Below are 15471 nucleotides of genomic sequence, written 5' to 3'. Positions count from 1 at the left end.
CTGTACAGAAGCTTTTCAGTTTAATGAAGTCCCATTTGTTTATTTTTGTTGTTGTTGCAATTGCCATGGCAGTCTTCTTCATGAAGTCTTTCCCCAGGCCAATATCTTCCAGTGTTTTTCCTATGCTTTCTTTGAGGATTTATATTGTTTCATGCCTTAAATTTAAGTCCTTTATCCATCTTGAATCAATTTTTGTGAGTGGGGAAAGGTGGGGGTCCAGTTTCGGTCTTTTACATGTAGACATCCAGTTCTCCCAACACCATTTATTGAATAGGGAGTCTTTCCCCCAAGGTATGTTCTTGTTTGGTTTATCGAAGATTAGGTGGTTGTAAGATGTTAGTTTCATTTCTGGGTTTTCAATTCGATTCCAAGTGTCGATGTCTCTGTTTTTGTGCCAGTACCATGCTGTGTTGACCACTATGGCTTTGTAGTACAGACTAAAATCTGGTATGCCGGTGCCCCCAGCTTTATTTTTATTACTAAGAACTGCTTTAGCTATACGGGTTTTTTTCTGGTTCCATACAAAACGCAGAATCATTTTTTCCAAATCTTGAAAGTATGATGTTGGTATTTTGATAGGAATGGCATTGAATAGGTAGATTGCTTTGGGAAGTATAGACATTTTAACAATGTTGATTCTTCCCGTCCATGAACATGGTATGTTCTTCCATTTGTTAATATCCTCTGCTATTTCCTTTCTGAGGATTTCATAGTTTTCTTTATAGAGGTCCTTCACCTCCTTCGTTCCATATATTCCTAGGTATTTCATTTTCTTTGAAACTATGGTGAAAGGAGTTGTGTCCTTAATTAGCTTCTCATCTTGACTGTTATTGGTGTATACAAAGGCTACTGACTTGTGGACATTGATTTTATATCCTGAAACATTACTGTATTTTTTGATGACTTCTAGAAGTCTTGTGGTTGAGTCTCTGGAGTTCTCTAAGTATAACATCATGTCGTCAGCAAAGAGGGAGAGTTTGACCTCCTCTGCTCCCATTTGGATTCCCTTTATTTCCTTGTCTTGCCTAATTGTATTGGCTAGAACTTCCAGCACTATGTTGAATAGTAAAGGTGACAGAGGACAACCTTGTCTGGTTCCAGTTCTAAGAGGAAAAGCTTTCAGTTTTACTCCATTAAGTAAAATATTGGCTGTGGGTTTGTCATAGAAAGCTTCAATCAGTTTTAGAAATGTGCCACCTATGCCTATACTCTTCAGTGTTCTAATTAGAAAAGGATGATGGATTTTATCAAATGCTTTTTCTGCATCTATTGAGAGGATCATGTGATCTTTATTTTTGCCTCTGTTAATATGGTGGATAACGTATATGGACTTGCGTATGTTAAACCAGCCTTGCATCCCTGGGATGAAGCCTACTTGATCATGATGAATGACTTTTTTGATGATAAGCTGTAATCTATTGGCTAGGATTTTGTTGAGAATTTTTGCATCTATATTCATGAGTGAGATTGGTCTGAAATTCTCCTTTTTGTTTGGGTCTTTTCCTGGTTTTGGTATCAGGGTGATGTTTGCTTCATAGAATGTGTAGGGGAAGATTCCTTCTTCCTCAATTCTTTTGGAATAATTTCTGCAGTACAGGAATAAGCTCTTCCTTGAAGGTTTGATGGAATTCTGGAGTGAAGCCATCTGGACCAGGGCATTTTTTGGTTGGAAGACTTTTTATTGTTTTTTTGATCAGTGCTTGAAATTGGTCAGTTTAGGAGCTCTATTTCTTCCTGGCTGAGTCTAGGGAGAGGGTGTGATTCCAAATATTGATCCATTTCCTTCACATTGTCAACTTTCTGGGCATAGAGTTTCTGGTAGTATTCAGAGATGATCTCTTGTATCTCTGTGGGATCAGTTGTTATTTCCCCTTTATCATTTCTAATTGAGGTTACTAGAGATTTTACTTTTCTATTCCTCATTAGTCTGGCCAATGGTTTATCTATTTTCTTTATTTTTTCAAAAAACCAACTCCTTGTTTCATTCATTTTCAAAATGATTCTTTTGTTTTCAATTTCATTGATCTCTGATTTGATTTTGGATATTTCTTTTCTTCTACTGGGTTTAGGCTTAGATTGTTCTTCTTTTTCCAATTCCATAAGATCGCTTGTGAGATTGTTGATGCGCTCTTTCTGTTTTTCGAATGTAGGCATTTAAAGCGATGAATTTTCCTCTCAAAACTGCTTTTGCAGTATCCCACAAGTTTTGGTAGCTTGTGTCTTCATTGTTGTTATGCTCAAGGAAGTTAATGATTTCCTGTTTTATTTCTTCCTGCACCCATGTGTTATTCAACAGAAGATTGTTTAATTCCCACGCCTTTGGGTGGGGTCGAGCGTTTTTGTTGAGTTCCACCTTTAGCGCCTTATGGTCTGAGAAGATACAAGGCAAAATTTCAATTCTTTTCATTCTGTTGATATTTGTTTTGTGTCCCAGGATATGATCAATTTTGGAGAATGTTCCATGCGGTGATGAGAAGAATGTATATTCTTTATCTTTGGGGTGGAGTGTTCTATATGCGTCTATCAAGCAAAGTTGTTCTAGGGTCTCATTTAAATCTCTTATATCTTTGTTTAATTTCTGTTTAGAGGATCTGTCCAGCTCTGTAAGAGGAGTGTTAAAGTCCCTGTTATTACGGTATTATCAGATATCATATTGCTCAGACTGAGTAAGGTCTGTTTCAAGAATCTGGGAGCATTTAAATTGGGTGCATAAATATTTAGAATTGAAATGTCTTCTTGTTGTATTTTTCCCTTGACCAAGATAAAGTGACCATCTTTGTCTTTTTTGACTTTAGTTGCTTTAAATCTACATGTATCTGAAAATAAGATTGCAACTCTTCTTTTCTTCTGAATTCCATGTGCCTGAAAAATTGTCTTCCAACCCTTGACTCAGAGCTTTGTCTTTTGCAGCCAGGTGTGTTTCTTGCAGACAGCAAATGGATGGCTTCTGTTTTTTAATCCAGTCAGCCAATCTATGTCTCTTCAGTGGGGAATTCAAGCCATTAACATTTATTGAGATAATTGATAAGTGTGGTAGTATTCTATTCGTCTTATTTGGTGAGAGTCCATTGCTTAGTTTTATCTTTTGCATCAGTGTGGAGGTTAGGTTCTGTCCTTTAATTTCTGAGTTCTTACTTTGCTGCTGATCCATTGTGGTGGTCAGTGTGCAGAACAGGTTGAAGTATTTCCTGTAGAGCTGGTCTTATTGTGGCGAATTTCCTCAATGTTTGTATATCCGTAAATGATTTGATTTCTCCGTCAATTTTTAAGTTTAGCTTAGAAGGGTACATAATTCTGGGCTGGAAATTGTTCTGTTTAAGTAGATTAAAGGTAGATGACCATTGTCTTCTTGCTTGGAAAGTTTCACTAGAGAAGTCTGCGGTCACTCTGATGGATTTGCCCCTGCAGGTCAACTGGCGCTTACTCCTGGCAGCTTGCAGGATCTTTTCTTTTGTCTTGACTTTGGACAGGTTCATCACAATGTGTCTTGGAGAAGCTCGGTTAGAGTTGAGGCGACCTGGGGTCCGAAAGCCCTCTGAAAGCAGTGTGTTAGAATCTTTGGTGATATTTGGGAAATTTTCTTTTATAATATTCTCTAGTATGGCTTCCATTCCTCTGGGGCATTCTTCTTCCCCTTCTGGGATTCCTATAACTCATATGTTGGAACGCTTCATAAAGTCCCATAATTCTGACAGTGAACGTTCTGCTTTCTCTCTCTTCTTTTCTGCCTCTTTTACTATCTGAGTTATCTCAAAAACTTTGTCTTCTACCTCTGAAATTCTTTCTTCTGCATGGTCTAACCTGTTGCTGATCCTTTCCATTGCACCTTTAAGTTCCCTAATTGACTGTTTCATTTCCTTCAGCTCTGCTATATCCTTTTTATATTCTTCATATGGTTCATCTCTTATTTGATTCTGTTTTTGGATTTCCTTTTGGTTATTTTCCACTTTATTAGCAGTTTCCTTCATTGTTTCCATCATTTCTTTCATTGTTTTCAACATGTGTGTTCTAAATTCCTTTTCTGTCATTCCTAACATTTCTTTATAGGTGGAATCATCTGCAGTAGCTACCGCATGGCCCCTTGGTGGGGTGTTTCTGGACTGGTTCTTCATGTTGCCTGGAGTTTTCTGCAGATTCTTCCTCATGAGTGATTTCTTTTATCTGTTTCCTTTCCCTCATTTTCCTTTCACTTCCTCTTGCTCTTTAAGTTCTCGTGCCTGTGGATTAAGGGTTGCAGGACCAGAAGGGTGAGAAGGTTGAAGAACAAGAAAGGGATGAAAGAAAGGAGGACCAAGTGATAAGAAAAAAAAAAAATAGAGAAAGAAGAGGGGGTGGGTAAAAGGAATATTGACAAAAAGAAGAGAGGCACAGAAAGAGGGAGACAGAGCAATATAGGTGTACAGGAGGGTACTCTGACACAACCTTAAAAAACCCCCACCTTCTGGGGGTGCCCAGTTGGGTGGTTCCCTTGAGGTCAGCAGCTCTTTGCTAACCTGATCGGACACAGTACCCCACCTCCACCAAGTAGAGAGGAAAGACAAAAATGGTATAAATCAAACCAAAACAAGTAAACAGAAAACTTTACGGGATAAAATTGGGTGAAAAACCAAATAATAGCAGTAGAAACACTAGTAAAAATGAAGTTCTAGTTATTGAAAAAGGCAGCAATGGGAAATTATAATTAAACTAGAAAAATTGAGAAAGAAAAAGGATCTGTATGGAAAAAGTTGAAATTAAAAAGGAAAACAACATCAACAACATCAAAATAAACAAACAAACAAAAAAACCCAACCAAACCCCAAAAAAAAAAAAAACAAACACAACCAAAAACAAAGCAGCATGTATATGTTCTTGAATATTGTCTCGGCAACACGTGGTCTTCTGGGGTATGAGATGTTAATCACAGTTCTGATACGACTGGAGGCTGCTGATTTCTCAAACCCCAGGTAGGTAGACACCCTAAATCTCTCTTCAGCGCACTTAAAAGGCACTTTGAACTTATAAACTTGCTGAGCAGAAGCTTTCCTAGGAAAGTGCTTGTCGCTGGAATCAATGTTGAAGTGGCTATCCACTTACCCAGTGTGCCAAAACCGGTCTCACTCTGCCCCTGAGGGTTAGGGCTGCAAGGCGGCTCAGACCCCACCCTTAGGCTACTTGGTTGCTGGGTTACCAGCTCCCACCCAATTCTAGCTTTGCGACCCTGAGGGCGGAGCTTGCCGGGGCAGATTGCTCACAATGGCTCCCTGTGACCCACAGCCAAACACTATTAGCTCTGTTTGGCTCAGCAGCTCAGACTGGGGCCCTAGACAATGGCCAAAGTTCTCCGCACTCCCGCTCAGGCTCTCCCCAATGCAGTTCAATTGAGTGCCAAGTCCAAAGACACCAAAAGAGTTCACAGGTAAGGCCTTTCTGGTTTGCAGTCTCGCTGCTACTGAACTTACAATTGCGGGCGGGTTTAGACAGATTGAACACACGTGACCACTTGCTGTTTTTCCACTGTTTTAGTCCTCCTCTTGGGGTCCAGAAGTCTCTCGCTGACTCCCTGTATCCTCACAGGGGTGATGATAGGCAGATCCCATCAGCCAGAGATGCCTGGAGTCCTATCTCCCCAGACTCACGGTGCCCAGATGCAAGGAAGCTGTCACTCGGCCGCCATCTTCCTCCGCCCCTAGACCTATTCTCAATACTGAACACCACAATGGACCACCACAAAAGTATACATCCAGAAGCCAGAGGCCAGAATTTAACTCTTAAAATGGCACAAAGGATTAAACTACACAACAAACTACCTCATAATAAGATGAACAGAATTTTACCACTATTATTAATACTTTCAATAACTGTCAATGGATTGAATTCCCCACTGTAGAGGAACAGGCTGGCTGGCTGGCTGAAAAAACACAAACCATCTATTTGCTATCTCCAGGAGACACACCTAGCCCTGAAGGACAAATCAGGGTTAAGGGATGGAAAACGATGTATCAAGCAAATGGAAGTCAGAAGAAAGGAGAGGTTATAATCTTATTCTCAGACACAAACAGATTCAAAGCAACTTAAGACAAAGGTGGACACTTTATACTGGTCAAAGGAACAATATGACAAGAAGACATCTTAATTCTAATCACTTATGCACCTAACTTAAATGCTCCCAGATTTACAAAACAGACCTTGAGGGGTCTGAGCAATATGATTTCCTATAACACCTCAATAGTCAGGGACTTCAACACCCCTGTGACAGAACTGGTAGATCCTCTAAACTGAAGCTAAACAAAGATACAAAGGACTTAAATGCCACCCTAGATCAAATGGGATTAATTGACATATATAGAACACACCATCCCAAAGTAAAAGAATATACTTTTTTCATCAGCTCATGGCACATACTCCAAAATAGATCACATTCTAGGATTCAAATCTAGTCTAAGCAAAATTAAAGGAATAGAAATTATACCATGTCTCTTCATAGATCACAAGGCCATAATGGTGAAGCTCAACTCCAACAAAACTGTTCAACCCAACACAAAATCTTGGAAAGTAAACAACCTTATGCTGAATGACTGTTGGGTCCAAGAAGAGATTAAAGAGGAACTTGCCAATTTCCTCAAACACAACAACAATGAAGACACAAGCTACCAAAACCTCTGGGATACAGCAAAAGCAGTCCTAAGAGGAAACTTTGACACTAGATGCCTACCTTTGAAAAAGAGAAAGAGATTGCATGAATACACTCAAAAACCACCTTATGGACTCAGAAATAGAAGAACAATCTAATCTAAACCAAACAGAAGAAAAGAAATAGCTAAAATTAAGTCAGTGATTAATGAAATTGAAAACATACAAGAAAAATCATTTAAAAAATTATGAAACGAAAAGTTGGTTTTTTGAAAAAGTAAACAAAATAGATAAACCCTTGGTCAGATTTACTAGAAATAGAAAAGTAAAATCTCTAATAATCTCAATCAGGAACAACAAAGGAGAAATAACAACAGATGCCACAGAGATACAAGAGATTATCTCTGAATACGATAAGAAATTCTATGCCCAGAAATTTGATAGTGTAGTGTAAATGGCTCAATACTTGGATTCACACCCCCTCCCTAGACTTAATCAAGATGAAATAGACCATTTTCAAGCATTGAGATAAAAAAAAAAAACAATAATCTTCCAACAAAAAATGCCCTGGTCCAGATGGCTTCATACCAGAATTCTATTAAACCTTCCAAGAAGAACTTATAACCCATACTGCAGAAACTATTCCAAAAAATTGAGGAGGAAGGAATCTTTCCTAACACCTTCTATGAAGCAAATATCACCCTGATACCAAAACCAGGAAAAGATCCAACCAAAAAAGAAAACTACAGACCAATTTCACTAATGAATATAGATGCAAAAATTCTCAATAAAATCTTAGCAAATAGATTACAGCTTATCATTAAAAAAGTCATACACCACGATCAAGTAGGTTTCATCCCAGGGATGCAAGGATGTTCAACATACACAAATCTATAAACATAATTCACCATATCAACAGGAGCAAAAACAAGGACCATATGATCCTCTCAATAGATGCAGAAAAAGCTTTTGATAAAATTCAACATCCTTTCCTAACTAGAACGCTGAAGAATACAGGCATTGGTGGTACATTCCTTAAATTGATTGACGCCATCTATGACAAACCCACAGCTAATATTATACCTAATGGAGTAAAACGGAAAGCTTTTCCACAGAGTGGAAACAAGACCAGGGTGTCCTCTATTGCCATTACTATTCAACATAGTGCTGGAAGTTCTGCCAAGAGAAGGAAATCAAAGGCATCCAAATAGGGTCAGAGGAAGTGAATTCTCTCTCTTTGCTGATGATATGATCTTATACTTAGAAAACCCCAAGACTCTTGGAAGTGATCAAAAAATATAGCAATGTTTTAGTATATAAAACCAATGTCCACAAATCAGTAGCCTTTGTATATGCCAGTAACAGCCAAGATGAGAAGGAAATCAAGAACACATTACCCTTCTCAGAAGCTCCAAAGAAAATGAAATACTTAGGAATATAGCTCACAAAAGAGGTGAAGGACCTTTACAAAGAAAACTATGAACCCCTAAGAAAAGAAACAGAAGAAGATACCAACAAATGGAAGAACATACCATACTCATGGCTGGGAAGAATCAACATTGTTAAAATGTCTATACTTCCCAAAGCAATCTACAGATTCAATGCTATCCCCATTAAAATACCAATATCATACTTTCAAGACTTGGAAAAAATAATGCTTCATTTTGTATGGAACCAAAAAAACCCCCGTACAGCCAAGGCAATTCTTAACAATAAAATCAAAGCCAGGTGTATCACCCTATTAGACTTTAGGCTGTGTTACAAGCCTATAGTGACCAAAACACATGGTATTGGCACAAAAATAGAGACACAGACATTTGGAACCAAACAGAAAACCAGGAGATGAACCAAACATCTTACAGCTGCCTAATCTTTGATAAACCAAACGAGAACATACACTGGGGGAAAGAAACCCTATTCAATAAATGGTGCTGGGAGGACTGGATTTCCACATGTAAAAGACTGAAACTGGACCCACACCTTTCTCCACTCACTAAAATTGATTCAAGATGGATAAAAGACCTAAATCTAAGGCACAAAACAATTAAAATTCTCAAAGAAAGTGTGGGAAAAACACTGGAAGCTGTCAGAAGGGAAGGACTTTATGAGGAAGACTTCCGTGGCAATTGCAACAACAAAAATAAAAAAATGGGACTTAACGAAACTGCAAAGCTCTGTACAGCTAAGGCGACAACAACCAAAGCAAACAGACAACCTACACAATGGGAAAGGATATTTGCATATTTTGATTCAGACAAAAGCTTGATAACTAGGATCTACAGAGAACTCAAAGTAATGAACATTTTAAAAAGCCAACAATCCCTTAGATCACTGGGCAAGACAGATGACTAGAACCTTCTCTGAAGAAGACAGACGAATGGCTTATAAACATATGAAAATATGCTTATCATCCCTAATAATTAGAGAAATGCAAATCAAAACCACTCTGAGATATCATCTAACCCCAGTGAGAATGGCTCACATCACAAAGTCTCGAAACTGCAGATGCTGGCGTGGATGTGGAGAGAAGGGAACACTTTTACATTGCTGGTGGGACTGCAAACTAGTACAACCTTTTTGGAAGGAAGTATGGAGAAACCTTAAAGAACTCAAGCTAGACCTCCTATTTGACCCTGCAATCCCGCTGCTGGGCATCTACCCAGAAGGAAAAAGAATGCTTTTATCACAAGGACACTTGTACTAGATTACTGCAGCTCAATTTACAATCGCCAAAATGTGGAACCAGCCTAAATGCCACCAACTCAGGAATGGATTAAAAAGCTGTGATATTTGTATACCATGGAATACTAGTCAGCCACTAAAAAGGACGGAGACTTCACATCCTTTGTATTAACCTGGATGGATGTGGAATACATTATTCTCAGTAAAGCATCACAAGAATGGAGAAATAAGAATCCTATGTGCTCAATTCTGATATGAAGACAATTAAGGTCCTAGTACACAGTGGGGGGTGGGGGATGGGGAGAGCTGAGAAAGGGAAGGAGGGAGGGTGTGGGGGGTCAAGGGGTGTGGTTCACCTTTTGGGGGCGGGACACAAATATAAGAGGGTCCTTATCAAATAAAGTAATCAATGTAACTTGCTTCTGTGTACCCTCAATGAATCCCCAACAATAAAAAGTAAAAAAAAAAAAATTATGAGTATCTTCCAGTGTGTTTAAAAAATCAATGCTGTATTAGTTAAAATGCTGCCATTGTAAGTAATATTTATTGAAAAGAATTTGAAAAAAAAAAGTACAAATATACTTAAATGTGTGCTCTATTAGAAACTTATATTTTCAGGGGTATAGTATAAAAACAAAATTGTTTTCATAAAAATCTAATTGACAAGTGAAGATAGCCAAGGTTTATGATATTGCTTATAAATTCTATGGCCTGGTTTCCTTTAATCACATAACATGTGGCTTCTTCCCATTTGTGAAGGACTTCTCATACAAATGATTTAAATTAACTTAGACGTATTTTAAACTCTAAGATATAAAAAGTTTAAATAGCAAGCTAAAATCTTTAATTTTTTTTTTTTTTTTTTAAGAGACAGACTCACTTTATTGCCCTGGGTAGAGTGCCATAGTGTCACAGCTCACAGCAACCTCCAACTCTTGGGCTTAGGCAATTCTCTTGCCTCAGCTTCCCGAGTAGCCGAGACTACAGGCGCCTGCCACAATGCCTGGCTATTTTTTTGGTGCAGTTTGGCTGGGCTGGGTTCGAACCCACCACCCTCGGTATATGGGGCTGGCACCCTACCCACTGAGCCACAGGTGCCGCCTTAAAATCTTTAATTTTAACTACTGAGAAAATTACTTTTCTCATTAAGTTAGGTCTATTTTTTCTTTGATTAAATATACCAGATAGCCTAGATAAAATGGGGGAAAAGATGAGCATCTTAATTCCTGGTTTACCCTGGATAGTCTTGGTTCACACCACATGTCTTGGAGTAACTGATGGGGTCCTTTCACTCTCAAAAGTACTCTAGTTGGGTGATGATGAGGTATATAGCCACACTATGTCTAATGCTCTTTTTAAATATTAAAACAACAACTATTGCTAAGTACCCAACATAGAAGGCCAAGAATTGAAGGGAATAATAAGAAATGTAAGAAGTAGTAACTGTCCTCAAAGTACTTAGACCTTAGTTGGAGAGACTGAATAAGTATTTTAAGATAAACAATACAAAATTTAAGTAACTTTAAAAATACAACTAGGAGAAATATTATAAGATGGCAAATAGTTATTTGGTAAATGAATGGCACAATGATTGGTATTACAGGGTCTCACAGGAGATGGGGATCGCCGTCTATTAACAGTAACACAACAGCACTCACCATTATTTATTGAGTACCTTGTATGTGCCTAGTCTGGTTCAGCGTGCATTATACACATATTAGTAAATACAATTATCCTAGGAGACATCCTGTTGTTGATGGAGATGGGAATTTTATGGATGAGAAACGTGCTTATGGAGGTTAAGTAATATGTGCAAAATTGTATAACTGGTAAGTGGCAGAATAGGATTTAAACCTAGGTTCTTTTCCAAAACCAGTGACCTTTTCATTGCTGTCATGTTCACCTATGAAGGTGGTTCTCAATTTTGCCCCTCTAGGGGATATCTGGTAATGTCTGGAGACATTTTTCTTTGTCATACATGAGTGGGGGAGTGGGAATGGCTAGGGGGTGAAAAGTTAGGGATTCTGTCCTCCTAGACTTCACAGAATAGCCTCCTCCTGGAACAAAGGATTACTGGCTCAAAAGTCAACAGTGCTAAGGAGATGCTCACTAAAGAAAGACTTTTTGAAAAATCTATTAAAGGTAAGATCTGAGTTCAGTTTTAAAGCATTGGTAAGATTTGGATAGGCTGGGGGTGGTAGTGATAGGGGTGAATTCTAGATAGGGGAACTAGTGCAGATAGCACAAGACAGGTTCCAGAGACAGCAAATAAGCCTATTAGAAAGAAACACGGAAGCAAAGCAATACTGATGGGGAAGTGGGAACAACTAGAAAGTTGAAACGATCTTTCTGAAATACTGAGGCACCCGTACTGAATTCCCTGCAGATTTCTGAGTAGGGAAGTGACATGAACAATATAATATTATAGTAAGATTAATCAAGAAACCAGAGCCAAGAGACTAATCAGAATGCTACTGCAGTACTTTAATGTGGTGACTGTAAGGAAGTAAGGAAGAAATCATAAAGACATAGATTATTATGTGCCATAAATTTTTGTTTATTTGGTCTCAAATGATTATCACTGATTACCATTCTTACCTGTAATGCACTGAAACTGTCCATCTTCTCTTCTTATTGTAAATGCTTCCCCTGGGTTAACTTGTACCAAAATAACCTTAAAATGAAGGGAAGAAATTTTAATCAAAACAACAAAAGAGCAAATCAGAATATAAAAATGTTCAATATTGCTATTAACAGAGCAGATGTGCCCTATTTACCCTTTAAAAACTGGGATGTAAAATGGTGATTATATACCTAAGATGTAGGTTTATTAAAAAAGTATTACTTCATTTTTCTACAGGTCAGACTTAAGCCAAAAAGTAAAGGGGACAGAAAAAGAAGACAGTGGCCAACTTTCATTGAAAAGTCAATAAACTTCACTCTTAAACAAAGATGGGGTGAAACTACAGAATATTTGGATCATCTATGCGAGTTCATCAGTGGCTAAGTAATGTATTTTTCTAAAGATAGAGCATAAAATAATAGAGCATGAGGTGAGCATACTTCAATTAGCATTTATATCTTAAGTCACATCTGAGAATGTATTAAATTAATCACATTATTTTAGGTAGTTTTCTTTTTATTATAGAGGTAATACATACTAATTTTGTGACATCTGAAAACAGAAACTGGGGAAAAAATAAAGTCCTGCTATCCTAAGATGAACTTTGTTAATATTCTGATAAATTTCTTAGTCTTGTTCTGCATAGGACTGATCCCCCCTAAATTCTACATACAAGTTACTAAATTCTGTGTCTTTTCCTAAGTTTAATATTATAAGACTTCCATGTTATTAAAATATTTTATCAAATGATTATATCATAAACTACTTGACCATTCCCTTAATGTGAAGAATTTAGATAGTTTTCAGTTTTTGCATTATTATACACAATGGGAGAATAAGCATTTTGGTATGTAATTTTCCCCTCTCTAAGCTAGAGCATATTATAAGATAAGTATCCTTTATGTGAGATGCCTGGGACCAAAAATGTTTTAAATTTTGGATTTTGAAGTATCTGTATGTATATAATGAGATCCCCTGGGGGGATAATCTTTCACGTAAGCTTTATACACATAGCCTGAAGGTTATTTTATATATACAACATTCTAAGTGATTTTATACCTGAAACAATGTTTTGACTGTGACCCATCATATGACTCACCACATAAGTCAGGTGTGGAATTTTCCATTTGTGGAATCATGTTGCTACTCAAGAAGTTTCTGATTTTGGATCATTTGGTTTGGGGAATTTTGGATTAGGGGGGCTTAATTTATACTATTGTTTCAATTTGTATTTCTTTGATTATTACCTCTATGTCTGTTATTAGACCGTTTATAAATCGATTATTCATGTTGTTTTACCCATTTGTCTTTGGAGATTTTAAATGCTATTACTGATTTGTATAGATTATTTGCATAACAAAGATATTATACTACAATATGCTGTAAATCTTTATCTCACTTTTTTTCCTTTTTCTTTACCACAATTCTTTATATTCCTAAGGCAGTGTTATCCATTTTTTCCTTTGAGATATCTTCTATTGCTTCTATTTAATTTCATCTACAGTTATGCTATCCAGTGAGAGCAACTGGGTTATCAAAGACTTGCAATGTGGCTAGTCTGTATTGAGATGTGTTTCAAAGGCTTAGTACACCTAGCTAGAGCAATTAGGCAAGAGAAAGAAAGAAAAGGCATTTAAAGAAGTCAAATTATCCTTTTTTTCTTAATGTTTCAGGTTGAGGGTAGGTTATAACGTTGCACTGGTTAGGTAAATTCCTCTTATAATTGTGTCCTACCCCAAGAGATGTACCATACACCCTAACATTGTATCTATTAAGTGGGAGCACACCCATCCCCATCCTTCCTCCCCTCTCCCTTGTTCCCCTGCCCCCCACCTTGAATTGATAATGAGTTTTTCTCTTATGTGGGTGTGTATCAGATTGTCTACTGGCTTCATACAAATTATCCTTATTTGCAGATAACATAATCTTATATTTAAGAAATCCAAAAGACTCCATGAAGAAAACAGATATAGTAAAGTTGCAGGATAAAAATCAAAATACAAAAATCAGTAGTATTTCTATAAACAGCAATCAATCTGAATAAGAAGAAAGCAATTCTATTTACAATAGCTTAAAAAAAAAAACAAAACTCAAGGAATAAATTTAACCAAAGAAGTAAAAGATCTATACAAGGATAGCTATTAAACACCAGCAAAAGAAACTGAAGAGAATTAGAAGAATTCTATACACACACAAATGGAAAGATAGCCCATGCTCATGGATTGGAAGAATTGTTACTGTTAAAATGTCTATATTACCCAAATGTATTTACAGATTCAATGCAATCCCTATCAAAATACCAATGACATTCTTCAGAGAAATAGAAAAAAACAATCCTAAAATCACACAGAATCACAAAGACCCCAAATAACAAAAGCAATTCTGAGTAAAAAGAACAAAGCTGGAGGCGTCACACAACCTGATTTCAAATACAGTATGGAGCTACAGTAATCAAACCAAAAAAACAAACTCCCCCAAATCAGCCAAGTGTGGTGGGTGCACATAGTCCCAGCTACTCTAAACAGGCTGAGGCAGAAGGGTCACTGGAGCCCAGGAGGTGGAAGTTGCCATTGAGCAATGACTGTACCACCACACGGCAGTCTGGGCAACAGAAGACCCTGTCTCAAAAACAACAACAAACTTATATATAAAATCTGAAACTATAAAACACTTAGAAGAAAACGTGGAAATGCTACAGGATTATAGTCTGGATAAAGATGTTTTTGTGTAAGACTTTAAAAAGCACAGGCAACAAAAACAAAAATAAAAAAATGGGATTACATAGCTAAAAAGTTTCTGCACAGCAAAGAAAACAATTAATAAAGTGAAGAAACGACTTATAGAATGGGAGAAAATACTGGCAAACTATCCATCCAGTAAGGGATTACAACTGGAACATATAAGGAACTCAAACAACGTGATAGCAAAATACCAAATAACCTGATTTTAAAAATGGGCAATAGTCCTAAATAGACAATTCTCAAAAGAAGACATGCAGATGCCCAACAGGTATATTAAAAAATGCTCAACAACACCTATCATCAGGTAATTGCAAATCAACCATAAAATACAGCAGTTACCAAGATTCCATGAATTTTAACTTCACAATAAAATGATAAAATGTAATTATCTTCGCAATAATTGTAAGCTATAGATTAAAATAACTCCATTTCTAACTTATGTATTTAAAGTACTTATATCCTAAGAGTTTTTTTCTTTTTTACATCTGTACAAGTATGGAACCTAATAGTTTTTTTTTTTTTTTTTAAACCACAAAGTGGTCTTTAAGATGTTACTGCATTTAAATTGTATTTTCTCAAAATACAGATATCTATAAACTTAATAAAATTATTCTATGGTAAAAACAGTTAATACTTTTAAATTTACTCTAAAACTGACATATTTGTAGCTCTTATTCCCTTTTAGAATCTGTATTTTTAGAAAGTATCACGATCTTACTCCCTAACACATAAATATGTAAAATTTAGATACAAATTATAAAATTTAAGTGCTAAATCGTAAACATGTTTACCTACTTCCAAAACTTTAGCACT

General features: G+C 36.8%; 1 protein-coding gene across 3 annotated transcripts in view; it reads right to left on the bottom strand.

Annotated features, from left to right (window-relative positions):
• Positions 1 to 15471, bottom strand: part of FNDC3A (fibronectin type III domain containing 3A) — a 221288-nt gene that overhangs the window by 146363 nt on the left and 59454 nt on the right. For all 3 annotated transcript variants that reach the window (XM_053563739.1, XM_053563737.1, XM_053563738.1), the window contains one exon: positions 11893 to 11968. In XM_053563739.1, the coding sequence (XP_053419714.1) occupies positions 11893 to 11968 (76 nt within the window). The remainder of the gene's footprint in view (positions 1 to 11892; positions 11969 to 15471) is intronic.

This window comes from Nycticebus coucang, chromosome 15, assembly GCF_027406575.1.
Source record: "Nycticebus coucang isolate mNycCou1 chromosome 15, mNycCou1.pri, whole genome shotgun sequence".
Taxonomy (NCBI): Eukaryota; Metazoa; Chordata; class Mammalia; order Primates; family Lorisidae; genus Nycticebus; species Nycticebus coucang.
Note: the sequence above shows the minus strand (reverse complement) of the source record. Positions and strands in the feature narration are given on the sequence as shown.